General features: G+C 18.3%; 3 protein-coding genes across 3 annotated transcripts in view; 1 reads left to right on the top strand and 2 right to left on the bottom strand.

The window, feature by feature from the left end:
• Positions 1-2,681: 2,681 nt before the first annotated feature.
• LOC551305 (protein CLP1 homolog) lies at positions 2,682-4,418 on the bottom strand. The gene is made up of 3 exons (XM_623703.5): positions 4,174-4,418; positions 2,974-4,031; positions 2,682-2,842 (listed from the first exon to the last, which is right to left on the bottom strand). The coding sequence occupies exons 1-3, from the start codon at positions 4,270-4,272 to the stop codon at positions 2,731-2,733; spliced, it is 1,269 nt and encodes a 422-aa protein (XP_623706.1). The 5' UTR covers positions 4,273-4,418; the 3' UTR covers positions 2,682-2,730.
• Positions 4,419-4,430: 12 nt separating this feature from the next.
• On the top strand, positions 4,431-5,700 carry LOC727568 (dolichyl-diphosphooligosaccharide--protein glycosyltransferase subunit DAD1). The gene is made up of 2 exons (XM_001123277.5): positions 4,431-4,734; positions 5,506-5,700. Exons 1-2 carry the CDS (start codon positions 4,530-4,532, stop codon positions 5,634-5,636), a joined length of 336 nt encoding a protein of 111 aa, XP_001123277.1. The 5' UTR covers positions 4,431-4,529; the 3' UTR covers positions 5,637-5,700.
• Positions 5,701-7,289: 1,589 nt separating this feature from the next.
• Positions 7,290-15,612, bottom strand: part of LOC100576187 (E3 ubiquitin-protein ligase AMFR) — a 68,729-nt gene continuing 60,406 nt past the window's right edge. The window contains exons 4-8 of the mRNA XM_026442786.1: positions 12,142-12,297; positions 11,563-11,885; positions 11,006-11,393; positions 9,350-9,600; positions 7,290-7,580 (exon numbers count right to left, since the gene is read on the bottom strand). Of these exons, the coding sequence (XP_026298571.1) occupies positions 7,409-7,580; positions 9,350-9,600; positions 11,006-11,393; positions 11,563-11,885; positions 12,142-12,297 (1,290 nt within the window). The 3' untranslated portion in view covers positions 7,290-7,408. The remainder of the gene's footprint in view (positions 7,581-9,349; positions 9,601-11,005; positions 11,394-11,562; positions 11,886-12,141; positions 12,298-15,612) is intronic.

The following is a 15,612-nucleotide window of genomic DNA, read 5'->3' as shown; positions in this document are numbered from 1 at the left end:
TTTTATATCGACTTTGTTTTTTTGATTAATTGCATGAAAACATAGACCAAAAGTTTGCAAACGTTTGTTTAATTGGATTATAGTTTTGGCACTTTCTAATAGATATTTCTGCTCTTTTTCAATTTTAGCCATATTCCTGATTTAAAAAAGGATTAAAAATTGATAAAAATGATATATTTTATTGTAAAAATGATATTAATATTATAATTGATAGTAACTAAATATTATTATTAATTATTTATTATTATATACATCTGTAATTATGTCAATATATTTCATATATTACTAAGATACTTTATTAAAACAAACATAAAAGTTAAAATATGAAAATGTTGATAAAATTTATTAAATTATAAACAATTAATATTTATATTAGATAAAATGAAATAGAAAAAGCGTAAGGCAATGACAGATAAAATATTTTTACTGATACGTCTTTATTTTATGCAAATTTCAATTATAATTATATAATTTATAATTTAATTATTATATAATTATTTATAATTTAATAATAAATATTTTAATAATTTACATTTTTGTACACTTTTGTGTTTGTTTTGATTTTTAGAATTAATTTTTCAAAAAAGTCTTACGAATATATTAACATCCTGTTTATTGAAAATATAGTGCATAGAACATGTATATAAAAATGAGATACTTATGAAGAATTCTATCAAAATGATGAAAAAAATTCTAGTATCTGTTTTATATTTTTTTTTATGTATACATTTCATGTATACACATTTACATTTTGTGTATATATATATATATATATATATATATACACATACATACACATGCATATATTTTAAATATTTCAGAAAATAAATGACCAAACTTTTCTAAAAATGAAAAAATAAGTCAAAAACGTGAATTTCTTCTTTTTGAGATATAAATATTTTTTTTATTTATTTATTTTTATTTATCTTGAAATTTTATATAAATTTTAATCAATATTTTTTTCTATTAGATATAAATATTATAATTGAGCAAAAAAAAGTCATTTTAAAAGGCACTTTATATCATAGTTTCTTATTTAAACAATTGATCATTAAGATAATTTAATTAAGATAATTTATTTTATGTATATGCAAGTTAACAGAAACTATAAAAAATAATTGTAATGTAATGTAATGCAATGCGTGTGTTATCATAAAAAAAAATTATTTTCAACAATTATTTTTTTAAGTAAATTTGAAATATTCTTAAATAGTTTATTACAAACAAAAGATTTTTGTCTAAAAAAAAAAAAGAATTTTCAGATTTTATTATGCAATTATATTTTTATGCAACTTTTTTTTTAAAAAATAAAATATAATATCAAAGTTTGATTACTTATTTCTGAAATATTCTATATAGTATATTAAATAATCAAATAAAATATAATATATTAAATTAAAATATAATCAATACAAATATTGAAAATTACTTTAATAAATGACAATTTTTATTATGCAGTACATAATATAATTGCATTTAAATATATAATTTAATAAAAATTTATATTTTTATTTTCTTACATATTAATATTAGTAATGATCTTTTCATTATTATTTTTTAATTCTATTAGTGTTTGTTCTAGTTTTTCTTTTTGTTGAATTTCTCGTTGTAATATATGCTCCAAATTTTCAATTTTAAGTTGAAATTTTGCAGTTTTTGTTTGAGAAAATAAAGTTTCTTTTGTTAAAATTTCGTATTCTTTAAGCACACTTTCATAATTTACTGATAAATTTGAATAATTAATTTTATCACGCATTTTTTCTTCTTCTAAACGATTAATTGCTTCTGATGCTGATTTTAAACGAATTCTTAATTCATTCGATATTTTTTGTTCATTTTGTAAAAGAGAATTTTTTGAACAAAGCTCTTCACTTATCAAAAGACGTTCTTTTTCTAAATTATCTAATTCTTTCTAAAAAAATTGTATTATTAAATATTTATTATAAGAGATTGAATTATTTTATTATTTTTATATTTGAATTTTCTATATAATATATTTATATTAAAAAATTTATAAAAATAATATTTACTGTATTTCGTTGAACTTCATAAATTATTTCGCGAAATTTTCTCTCAAAAAGAAAAATATCTGGAGTATTAAATCGAATATTTTTCATCTTTTCACGATTGATTAATTATTAAAGAATTAATTTATTAAGTTATTATTAAGTCTATTAGTTCGATTATGTTTTATTTCATTCTATAAAATAATAAATAGTAAAAATAATAATAAATTATTCAAAGTATGAAACACTACTGACATCTTTATATTCGATCTGTCAAACTTAATGAAAACATTATATTATATAAAAAAAAAATATTAATTTTATTGAAGAATTTAATTGAAATATAAAAAAGAAAAAAAGTAAAAGAAATATTTAAGCTTATTTATTTATATTAATATAATATTAATATATTTTTTTATATAAATTATAATTTATATTAAAAGAATATTTTACAGAAAAAATTATTAAAAGAAAATAAGAATATATAAATAGAAAATAAAGATTTGAAATATTAAATTCATATAAGCATATATAAGTTTGTATATTTTATTAAATTCAAGTAGATATATATATATATATATATATGTATATATAAATTTAAATGTTATAATAATTTTAATTTTGAAATAAATATTATCATTAGAAAAAAAAAAGATATGGAAAAAACAATACAAATTTATATTAATAAAAAATTATTTTATTAAATTTATAAGTTATTAAAAAATTAATGACTATCCATGAATTGAATATCTGAAAGTAATAAAACTGTATTTGGTAAAGGTCTTGGTTGTGGACTCAAAACTGTAAATGTTTGTCTATCAACATCAACATTAGTCCTGAAAATAAGAAGTGATTTTCATCAAAATTGTTCTTAAAAATAATAACTATATTAAGAATTATATATTATAATTATATAATTTATAATTATTATTACATAATATTAAAATATTTTAATGGTGATTCTTACACACAAACAAATCCAGCAACATTAGTTTGTACTACATCATCTTCTGGTGAATCAGCAAATGAAACAGATAATAAATGATGAAGAAGATTTGGTCCAGGTGTAACAGCTACTAATTTTGTTAAATTATCTTCTGCTTTCATTCCAAGTGGCATACAAGATGCAGGAAGTACTGGAGCTCCAATTTTATATAATCTAGCTTCATTCCATTTCACTTCAAAACTATGTGGATAAAGTGGCATTCTAGATCCATAAAAATATTCTCTAACACTTTGATCTCTGGCTTCTGTTCTTTGAGTTTGACTTCTTTCTACAACTCCACCACTTTTTGGCAAAAATACAACTTTAACAAAGTCTGGCATATCTCTAACAAGTTCATTATAGAGTCTTTCTTGATCAAGTACTAGAATTGCATCAACTTCAAAAGCTTGAGCAGCATGTGTCAATAATTTATATCCAGCTCCTTTTACCCAACCACAAGTATTTATTACAATTCCTGAAACTCTAGCTTTTTTATTTGCTTGCAGTCTATCAGAACATACTTCTGCTAATCGTGTTACAAGAAGATTATAAAGAGCAACATTGGCTTGTGGAGATTTATGTCCAAAGTGAAAGACTAAAGGTGCTTGTTGACTGAAACCATCAACTACATTAGATGGACGTTCAACTAATAATGCTCCAACAGTACCTGGTATTGCTATATGACCTTGACCAACATCTAAATCTACAAAAATTGGTCTACGACCCATTCTAACTGCATAATTTAATAAAAGTCTACAAAGAGTTGATTTTCCTACATCACAAGGACCAACAATCATTGTTATTGGACCTCTAGTGTCTTCTTTTTCTGCAGCTTCTCTAAGTCTTTCCATTGCAGCATGACAATTTAAGTAAAGACCCATTGGTGTTTCTTTTGCAACATAACTGACATCAGTTTTCCCAACTAATTCTACTGTGCAACCTTGCCAAGTAAATGCAGCTACTTTTGCACCAGCTGTAAATTCATATTTTTTTCCTTTTACTAATTCTGTACCAAAAACTTCTGCTAATCCACTTTTTAACTATAAAAAAATTATTGTAAATATTATGATGGATTAAAATAGAAATGAAGATATAAGTAAAAATGAAATTATATATGTGAATAATCAAAGCAAATAATATAAAAATAATGTAAAATATAAATAAAATATGTTTTGTACATACCTCTAATGTAACTTTTTCATTTTTCGTTTCAACTTCAAATCGTAATTCACAATCTGGATCTAATTTAAATTCTTGTGTTTGTGTTTTTTCGTCTGTCATTTTGTTAATATAAGTAACATTCTCTTATTATATATCTTTTTTAGGATATATATTTTTTAATACGTTTATCTTATTTATTTGATGTATTCTAACCTTTATATTAACATTCGATACTATCGATATTTTCTAAAATTATATATATTATCGATAATTAAAAGTATCGATATATACCGACTATATAGAACGATCGGTGCCACGCATACTAACCTTGAAGTTTAGTCTAACCTTAAACGAAACGTCAAAAAATTTGTAGAAAAATGACTGCATTAGCAGTTATTGCAAAATTTTGGCAAGAATATACGAAAACTACACCAAAAAAGCTTAAAATAATAGATGCTTATCTACTTTATGTGTTTTTAACGGGTGTTATACAATTCATATATTGTTGTTTGGTCGGCACATTTCCTTTCAATAGTTTTCTTAGTGGATTTATTTCCTGTGTGTCATGTTTTGTTCTTGGAGGTATTATTAGTAATATTACTATTTAAATCCACATATTTTTTTGTGAATTTTATTTATTCTATTAATTTTATAATTTTTATAAATTTCAATATTTATTTTTACTATCATAAAATATATATGTTGTAAGTAATTTTCTAATTATGTATTAATTAAAATAAAAAATTATAGTTCTATTTAAAAAATTTTTTAAATTGACTTGTTATATTTATTTCTTTGGTTGTATTCTTTAATTTTATAATTTTATTATATATATATATATATGTACATTTAGTATTTATTATATATTATATTTATATTTAATATAAAATATAATTTATAATATGGAAATTGTATGAATATGATTGCATTCTATTAACATATGTTTTTTATTATATATCCTGTATATTAATTATTCATTATATGGAATTTAACGAATGATTGAAATAATTTATTATTTTTTCTTAATATGAAAAAAAAAAATTATAATATGATTTTGAATATATAAATATATTTTTCTTTAATAAATTTATGATAAATTTTATCATTAATGTTTTACTTTTTTATTTTATATATTTTATATAAATATTTTATAAATATTTATATCACGAAGATTTGAAAATATTTTTATTGTAATAAATATGAATTATATATATGAAAAATGTTTCTTTATCTAGTTTTTATAATAAAGATATTAAGTTTAATTGATAAAAGTCTTTCTATTTCTATATTCATAAAATCTATGTTAAAATTTATCATAAGGATATTTTTTAATTTTTTTTTATTATGTTTCAGTTTGCTTACGACTACAAGTGAATCCCCAAAACAAAAATCAATTTCATGGAATAAGTCCAGAGAGAGGATTTGCAGATTTTATTTTTGCACATGTAATTCTACATCTTGTTGTTATGAATTTCATTGGTTAAAAATGAAAGATAAAATTTGATTTGTAAAATTTTATAATAAACTATTAAGATTATTACATTTAAATTTGAAATTGAATCCTGCTAAAAATGAAGCTAAGAATAAGTTATACTTGAAGAATAAAAATAATTGAATTAATATTTATTTATACAAATTGCATATTTTAAATAGTAAAACTTTTTTATTTTATCTGTGTGTATGCGCTCACGCGTGTATATATAAATAATAAAGCCCATCTAAACCAATTCTATATATATATACACACACACACACACACACACATATATATCCTATTTATTATTACACATAAGACATGTATAAATCATAAAATAAATATAGATCATTGATTTTTAAATAATTTTGTTTCATAGAAAAAAAACAATTTGTTTGTACTTATAAAATTAAAATTAATAATAAAAATTAAAATATAATTTATTAACAAAAATTTTTATTTCTTTTTTAATCAAATTAAAAAAAATGAAATAAATGATATTACTTTCAACAATATATTATCAGTCCTCTAATGATGAATATATAATTCACAACCAGTTGATTAATTAAAATAAAATCTTTTTTTATATTTTTAAGATATATATAATAATTTTATAAACAAAAAAATAAAATTTTAAAAAAATCTTACAAATACAAGTACATAGATTTTCAAAAAAATTATTTTTTGATAGAAAATAAATGAAAATCTAAGTAATATTTTTTTAAAGAATAAAAACATTAACATTATTAAAAAATATTTATGAAAGATATTTTGATTTTATAAGAAATTAAATTTTTTATGAATTTTCTTAATATATAAACTTAAGGTACAAGAAAAATTTTTTGAAAGTAATAAGAAAAAAAAGAAGAAAAAAAAAAGATTAAGATCTCTGAAAATTTATTCTATTTCTTAATTTTAATAAATAAAAAATTAAAAATAATTAAGCGAATAATACTTTTAAGTTAATTCTTATTAGCACTAAAAAATGAAATGATTAATACTTTAAGTTAATCGTCCATATTTTTACTTAAAAATAAATAAAATATATTTTTGCAAAAATTATTTTTGAGACTGCAAAATAATTTTTAAGAAATCTATTGTTAAAGATCGAGATCTTAAATAATATGATAATGTTAAAATAAAAAAAAGCAAATATAATATTGATGAGTGCGAAATTTTTATGAAAATTAAAGAAGAGAAATTAATGGAGAAAAAACTGTCTAAAATTTGTCCTTTTTAAAAATACAATGAAAATTAAAATCTTTCAAAAATTCTTAGGTTCATAAACAAGAAATAAAGATTATAGATATACATAGAAAGATAAAAAGAAAATAAGATATAAGATATATCAGTGTTGCCAGAAGAATTCTCTATTAAGCGCAAGATGACATCATAATATTAAATAATTAATATAAATACATCATACGAAAATTACTGGTATTAATATCTTTACAATTCACAATCCTACATATCCACAATTATGTATCTAAAGTATATTAATATGAACTGTCACATCATAATACGCGTCATTCAGTTTCCAAATTCCTATCGTTTACCAGTTCTTATCATATTAATCATTTCTTACGCTATCATTTTTTCTTTACTTCTGGCAATCCTATATTTGATAATAAAAAAGAAAAAAGGAAAGGAAAAAAAAAATAAATGGATATCAGTGGATATGTACTCAAAGAAATCAGTCGTTATAATCTTCTTTTAAGAAGATGGCTGCTACGAAGCACAAAAATCAAAAATATCAATATATATCTCTCTGTTTTCAATATTTTAGGAGGTGACATTAGAAACATGTTGGTCAACTTCATGCTTTTTTCGGCGTTTTTCAAAATATCTCTTCTTAGCAGCAAGTCTTAGTAGCTCTTTACGACGTTGTAGGATTTGTTCTCTTTCGGACGATGATTTGGAAAACCGTCCTCCTAGACTGGAAGGTTCTTCCCCACTATAATAATTAATTTAAAAAATTTTTTTAAATTATTATTATAAAATTATTATAAAATTATTATAAAATAAATTTTATTAATCAAATTGTATTATATTATAACTTTAAAACAAGGTAAAGTTGCAGAAAATTATTTTCTCTCCGATTTCATTTTGGAATATATTGTAGAATTCAACATTTTTTTACACATATAATAAATGATAGATCTTAATTTTCGAGATATTTGCAAAAAAAAAATGCAAAAAAAATTATGTAAAATTTTCTTTATGTTTATACATATATCCATAATGTGAATCAACATGAGAATAATGATAATTTATCGACTATTTATAATTTTGATAATAAAATATAATATTAAATTAAAATATTATATAAATTACGATTGATACCTAAAATATATAATGAATGAATTAATATCATTAATATCTATTCACATTTAATATCTATTCATAGCAAGAATTGGAATATGAAAATATACAAAATAATTTTTAAGAGATCAAAATTACAATGACTTTATGTTGTTGATAATGATGTTATAATAATAGATACTAAATGATATAAAGCCAATATTATTATATTGTAATTTTTGTTATTATAATTTTGATATTTTATTTTCCATGGATCCAAAAAAAAAATCATTGAAATCAGAAATAAAAAAGCTTTACTACAATAAAAATAAAAATAAATAAAATATATTTATGAATTATTTTAAAAAAGTGTTTAAAAAGTGAAATTATTTTTTACATTTAATCCTCCATGAGTATTAAATCGTTTACATTCAAAACAAAATTTCATTTTAAAATCTCTTTGAAAGAATGCATATTAATTTAAAATAAATACTTGATATAATTTTAAAATACTGTATAATGAATTTAATAGAAATCATTGAAATTAATAAATCAATATATATAAATATCAAATAGTCTTTCTTAATATTAACTCGATTTAAAAAAATCAAAAGAAAAATCATTGAAATTAAATAATAAAAAGATTATCTTATATTTAACTAAATACTTATATAATATATTTAACTAAAAACTTCTTATAGATATATAAAATACATATACAACAATTGTTTATTTTTTTTTCAAGTTAATTTTTGAGAAAATATTGGATATATATATACATAATAATTAAAGATTATTAATTTTATATGATCTAATTTTTCATCCATATATTTATTTGGAATGTATTAAAGACATTATATTGAATAATTTTTGTCTTTATATATAATTAACAGTTTTCAAGTTCTTTTCAAAAATCATTATATACTGTCTATATGTGCATCTATGATAACATCAATATATAATTTTATTTTTGTTTATATTTTATAAATATAAGAATTTTTAATTATATATATTATATTATATTATATTATATTATATATATATATATATTATAGTTAAAATTTAAAAAAGAAATTTAAAAAAATGTATACAATATATAATAAGGAATGATCAAATATATGCATACTTTTATTAGAAACCTATAAATAGAAATCAATAATGTAATATCAAAACTTTTTTATAAATAATTTAAAAATTAAAATCAACTATCAATTATATGTAAAGGAAAATATTTTATAAAATAATGCTTTAATAACATATTTGAATCTTTAAAATTGACAGATTGGTAAAAAAAACCATCATATAATTATTTTAAGAGTTTTCCTAAAAAAATTCTTAAAAAACTATTTAATTTTAATGTTTATATATATATATATTTATTCATATATTAAACATATATAATAAAAAAAAAAAAGAAAGTACCTATCAGCCAGAGGAATATCAAATCTTGGATCTGAAGATAATGGTGCTGAAGGGCTATTTAAAGAAACACTAGTTTCAGTAGTACTGGTATGGATTTGAAGGACGGATTCCGATTGTGGTTCTTCGATTATACGATGAGGAGATATTAGCACCCCATCCAATATATTTTCAACAGTCCATTCAACTGATCTGGTCATTCTGAGATCTTCTACAATTAGATTACGCGGAAAATGTGGAAACAATTGCTGCACCTGTTTTAATAATGAATAATATAATTATTTTCTTTCATTATAATAAAATTAATATTGAAATTTTTTGGTGATTTTTTTGTAATGGAAAGTTAAGTAAAAATTTTATTTTGATTTAAATAATAATAAATCAGATATAATAAAAAGTCTATATTGCATATTTTTATACAAATTTAATTAAAATTAAATATAATCATATATCAACTCTGATAATTAATGAATATCTTTCTTTAATATTTATCTTTGTTATAATATATAAATATATAAAAACATAACATATGAAAAAAATTTAATACTAGAAAGTGAAAAATATAATGTAATAATTCTTTTCAGCAAATTAATAAAATCTTTGAATATATAAGAATTTTTTTAATAATGAATAAATAAAATATATGTATATATAAATAGTGATTATATAAATTTTTTATATAACTGCTTCATCAATTCGAATAAATAATTAGAATCATGTAATAGTAAATTGATAGTAGATTGAAATCAAATTTATATCAAAAGTGAAAATTTGGCATCAAAACTGTATTATTATCCATTTTGTCATTTGTTTTTAATTTTACTATCAAATCTTGTTATTTCAGGCAACAATTGATGTTAAAATTAAGTTTCTTTTATGTTTTAGTCATTAAATTATACAATATAAATTTTGTTATATTTTATATATTGTTATGCCGTCAAATTGTAATCAATTATTCAAACAGAATTTAAATACGAATTTATCTTTAGCAAAATTTACAATATTTCTGCAATTTGTTAATTATTTTAAAAAGTGTTTATTATTTTTTTAATTTTTATAATAAAAATTAATAAAAACTTTTTAAAATAATATTTTTTAAACAAATAAATTTGAAAAATTTCTATATAGCTGAAAGGTGGAAATTTCCTATAACTGAATAGTTTGATTAAAAGAAATTAATGTATAAATCTTTTTTCTAAATTTAATAAATTTAAAAATATTCTATGAAATATATTTAATTTCTAACTTTGAGAATTATTTTTACCTTTTTAATTTCAATATGAAAAATATTTTTTTTAAAAATATTTAAAATATTATTATATTAATAATTATATATCATTTTTAAAATCTTTTTAATAAATTTTCTATTTTGCTCTAAATAATTATAAATTTCGAACAGTATCTAATTTCAATTATATTTTCCAATTATTATTTTATTTATTAAATGATATCAATAAATGATAAAAGTCATGTTAGTTTTTTTAATTAGAAGAATTTTAATTAGTTTATCAATTTATTGTAAAGTTATGAATCTTGATAAATGAATCTTGATTATGAATCTGAGTTATGAAATCTTAATAAAATATTAAATAAAATATTAATTAAAAAAATATGATTATGTAATATATGTATGTAATATACTTATGTAATTAAACATACCTGTCTAATCATAGCATCCATTTGCGAATTATTATGTGTAATAGTAGAAATATTTCCACGCAATCTGTTATGAGAAACTTCAACAGAGAAGCTCGGTAACCAAGATACATATCTTGAGCCATCGAAATGAAAGAAATGATTTTCATTCCGTCTAGCTGGTGTTTGTGGTTCATTTTGTAATTCTTGTGTGTTTTCTCGGTGGTTAGGTTGCATGCTTAAAGCAAGTCTACAAGTTGGACAAGAAGTATCCTGTTCTAACCAAGATTGTAAACAAGAATTGTGAAAAAGATGAGCACAAGGTAACTTTCGAGCTGTTTCCATTTTCTCCCAGCAAATAGCGCAATTATCCGAGTTTTCTGCTAATTCCTCTTGAGTTGCCATTGGATAGCTAAAATAAATATTTAAATATTTTAATATTTTAAATATTGCAAGTAAATTAATTAATTTTAATTTAAATTTCTAAAGATTTAAATTTAAAATAGTACTTTGTTATTTATATTTTTTTATATATATTTTTTAAATATCTATTTTTTTAAATTCTGATAAAAAATACTCACTTCTGTTCCATATGATTTAAAACAGCAAGATAATTCCTATGTTTTGTAATTTTGCGTTGTATCTCATAGAAAAGATATCTAAGTTGCATACAAATTACAAGGGATGCCATGCTTAGAAATATATTACTCCAAAGTAGCATATGAACATGATGAAGGAAATCTACAGCTAGCACTATTAATTCTGCTGCTAAATCTGTATAATATGTTAAAGGACCCCTTTTATCCCAAGAACGTTGTGAGGAAGTTCCAGCTCCTCGAGTATCATATAAATGAATGATATATCGTATCATAACATGAATTGTTCTGACACCTAACAGAATACACTGTTAACAAAGAAATAAATTTTTGGAATTATATGTATCTAATATATTAAATATATTATAAATATAAAATATATTATAACAATATTATAATAATAATAATATATATATATAAATATATATATATACAATAATAATTGTTCTATTCTAATATATTTTTTAATATATTTTATTATTTCAGAATATTAATATTTTAAAATAATTTAATTAAGTACTTAAATATTTTATTAAATTATATCAATAATCAAAGTTTAATCACCTCAGCTGCAGTGAAGACAAAAGTATTGAAAGAAACGAAGAAGAATGCTGCAGCTGTGCATAGAAGTAACATGAAGGAAGATAGTGCAAGGATAGTTGCTAGAAGTCCAAGAAGCCTTGCATGACTCCAACCAGGTGTTGTTGGTGAAAATGATAACTAAAAAATATTTCATAAAATTTATATAAAATTAATAAAACATATTATATAAAATGAGAGAGATAGTATTAATAATAATATTTACATAAAATAATAAAATTAAAAAATTATATAAATAATTACTTTATAATTATTATATAAAGAAATTAAAATATTATCCGTTTTAATTATTAATAAAAGGGATTTTGAAAAAAATTTTTTTAAAATTATTTTATACAATGTATTAATATTTAATATTTACAAGTTTTATAATATTTCATTATTATTTTTATATATAATCATTAAATTTAATATAATTAATCAATATATTTATAAAGTTAATATAATTATTATTAAATTTATAATATCTTATATCAAAATTTAAATTATTTTTTATCAATAATATTATTTTATTGAATATTCAATAATGAAATTAAATAACAAAGAATAAGTTGTAACAATAATAAGTATTGTAATACATATAAAATATGTAATATATTCATATAATTTTTTCTTCATTATTTAATTTAATTATTAATGAATTAATATTTATACGATAATTATTAGTTATTAATGATATATAATGAATAGCAAGTAATTATGCAGAATTTATTATTGTATGTTAATAATTACTAATCATTTTTTTCGTAAATACAGAAAAATTAATTAAAACAAAAAGTTTTGCAATTTCCTTCAATGAATAAAAATAAATTTAATTATTTTTTGTATTTGCAATAATTTTGAAAAATAAAGGTCTTTAATTTTTTAATTATAAATATAATATATTAAATATAATATAAAATTAAATATAATATAAGTGTAAAATTTTTATGTCATATGAAAGTATTTGTTAATATATAAGAGAATTTCATTATAATATTATTATATAATGTTGCTATATATCAACATAATAACTTAATTAATCTTTAATTAATTTTCAAGATTCTACAAGATAAAAAATTAAAGAAATAGTTTAAAACTTTTGTATCAATATCTTTATATATACTTGTTTATAATATTAATATTGATGATTTTTTTTACTAAATTTTATTTTTTATTATTTGTTATTATAATCTTAATTATATCTAATATAGCAAATATCAGATATTTATATATTTAATTTTATTCTAAATATTCTTCTGTTTCAATTTATTGCATTTCTTATTTATTTCTTATTTTTATATTTTTCTTTTTATCTATTAAAGAACAATATATGATTATACATGAATATTATTAAACAGTTTATAAAGTAATGTAAAAATGTTTTGTAAAAGAAATATGTAATAAAAAGATTTATTGAATTTAAAAGAAAATGTTGTTTAAAAAAAAATTATCTCTTCAATTAAGCAATGTTCTCATTTTTAGGACACTTTATATAAAAATAAATTATGATATATTATTATGATAATAATTATTATGATAATTAAAAACTAAATTTTTATATAGATATTTTTGATATTTTGTAATTTATATTTCAAAAATATAATATATATAAAATACTATGTAGATTAACTAAAAAATTTTATTAAAGTATTATTTTATGATAAAAAATATATGATAAGAATATAAATAGAAATAGATTTTAACTTAAAAAACTTAAAAAATTTTTATATAAAAATTAATTTTCTAAAAAGTAAATTCGCCGAATATGCAACTTCTTAACTATATATTCAATTTTGATTTTCACAAAAACAAGGATTTAGTCAATAATATTTTTTTAATCAATAACTTTATATTTCTTGCTGATTCTCATTTACATATAAATCTATCGATGATAATTTATTCGTATCTGATTAAGAATTAGCTAATTTCATTTGTATTTGGAAACTTTTAAACTTGAATCATTCAAAAATGAAATCTTAAATGAAAAAATTTTATTTCAAAAATTTTATTTTCAATTTATTTTTTCATATAGAAACATTTTTTTTTTTGTATTGTATTCTTGCGATATTCTATGAAACCTAGTCTAGAAAAATTTTTTATTTTTGAATATGTATATATATATATATATGTATATATGATACATTTTAATTCTACATTATATAAAGAAATAAAAATAAAATTTTCTATGAAATACTAATTAAGTAAAATTAATTAAATTACAGAAAGAAAATTTTTTATTTATATGCTTGCTACTTTAACAAGATAATCAATATAATTTTTAAAAAAGAATGGGTCCAAAAATGAGATGCAAATATATAAAAGTTATATATATATCATATATAAATTATTTAAATTAATTGATTCATAATAAATTGTGAAGAAATTATAAAATATATATAATATATTTCTTTTAATTATACTAGTGGATAAAATAATTTTAATGTATCTATTATATATAACTATGAACTTATGATTTTTATCAAAAATTAATATATAATATAAATTTAATAATATTTTTAGTAATACCAAGTAATGTGCTAATAGATAAATTTTCTTATTAATTCTTATAGAGTTATATTTAAATTAAATTATATTTATATTTATATTTATATTAAAATATATTTTATTAATTAATATATATTATGTTATAATAATATTGTATGATTATAAAAAATTAAACTAATTTATTTTTTTTTAATAAAAAAAATATAAAAATCTTAATGTACCATATTAGCAACTAAAAACTAATTAATTAATTATTTTAATATTATGCATATTATTTAAAATAATAATATTTTACAATAATAAAAAATTAAAATGATTTATTATTTTTTTTATTAAAGAAAATTAAAATTGTTTTGAAAATTTTAATTAATATAATTAAAATATAATAAAATATTTTTAGTAAATAAAAACTAATTAATTTTATTATGCTTTTCTTAAAATATTTATAAAGATAAAATATTTATAGTGAATGAAAATTAATAAAATTGAAATTTTTTTATATATTTTAATTTGCAATTTTATTGTAACATTACTAATTAAATTTAAATTGGTAATTTAAATTTTATAATAATAAAGCGAAATTATTTAATGTAATATCAAATCATAAAAATATTTGAATTTCAGAATAAAAAATATAAATTTTCTACAAAAAAATTGGTGAATATAATGTGAACTATAAAAACTTTTTTAAAAAATAGATATTATGCAATTATTGTAAATACCTAGTAAATAATTTGCATGCTATAATTTAGCAATTAATAATAGATTTATAGTAAAAATTGATAGAATTTACGTAAAATTATAACTATATATTTTCACATTTCAATTTTGCAAAAAAAATCACTATAAATCACTATAAGCTATTGTAAGCAAAAACAAAAACTTTCTGTAATCTTTTAGATTCTATTGCTAAAAATCGAGTAGATTTTGTAATTTCAATTTAAATTT

This window comes from Apis mellifera, linkage group LG9, assembly GCF_003254395.2.
Source record: "Apis mellifera strain DH4 linkage group LG9, Amel_HAv3.1, whole genome shotgun sequence".
Taxonomy (NCBI): domain Eukaryota; kingdom Metazoa; phylum Arthropoda; class Insecta; order Hymenoptera; family Apidae; genus Apis; species Apis mellifera.
The sequence above is the reverse complement of the archived record's forward strand: the minus strand, read 5'-3'. Positions and strand labels throughout refer to the sequence as shown.

Bases quoted from the DNA above. Each gene is read 5' to 3' on its own strand.
- LOC727568 (XM_001123277.5), top strand. From the start codon at position 4,530: ATGACTGCATTAGCAGTTATTGCAAAATTTTGGCAAGAATATACGAAA. The intron at 4,735-5,505 runs GTATTATTAGTA...ATTATGTTTCAG, and splicing joins GTCATGTTTTGTTCTTGGAG to TTTGCTTACGACTACAAGTG.
- LOC551305 (XM_623703.5), bottom strand. From the start codon at position 4,272: ATGACAGACGAAAAAACACAAACACAAGAATTTAAATTAGATCCAGAT. The intron at 4,032-4,173 runs GTATGTACAAAA...ATTTTTTTATAG, and splicing joins ATGAAAAAGTTACATTAGAG to TTAAAAAGTGGATTAGCAGA. The intron at 2,843-2,973 runs GTAAGAATCACC...TCTTATTTTCAG, and splicing joins GTTGCTGGATTTGTTTGTGT to GACTAATGTTGATGTTGATA.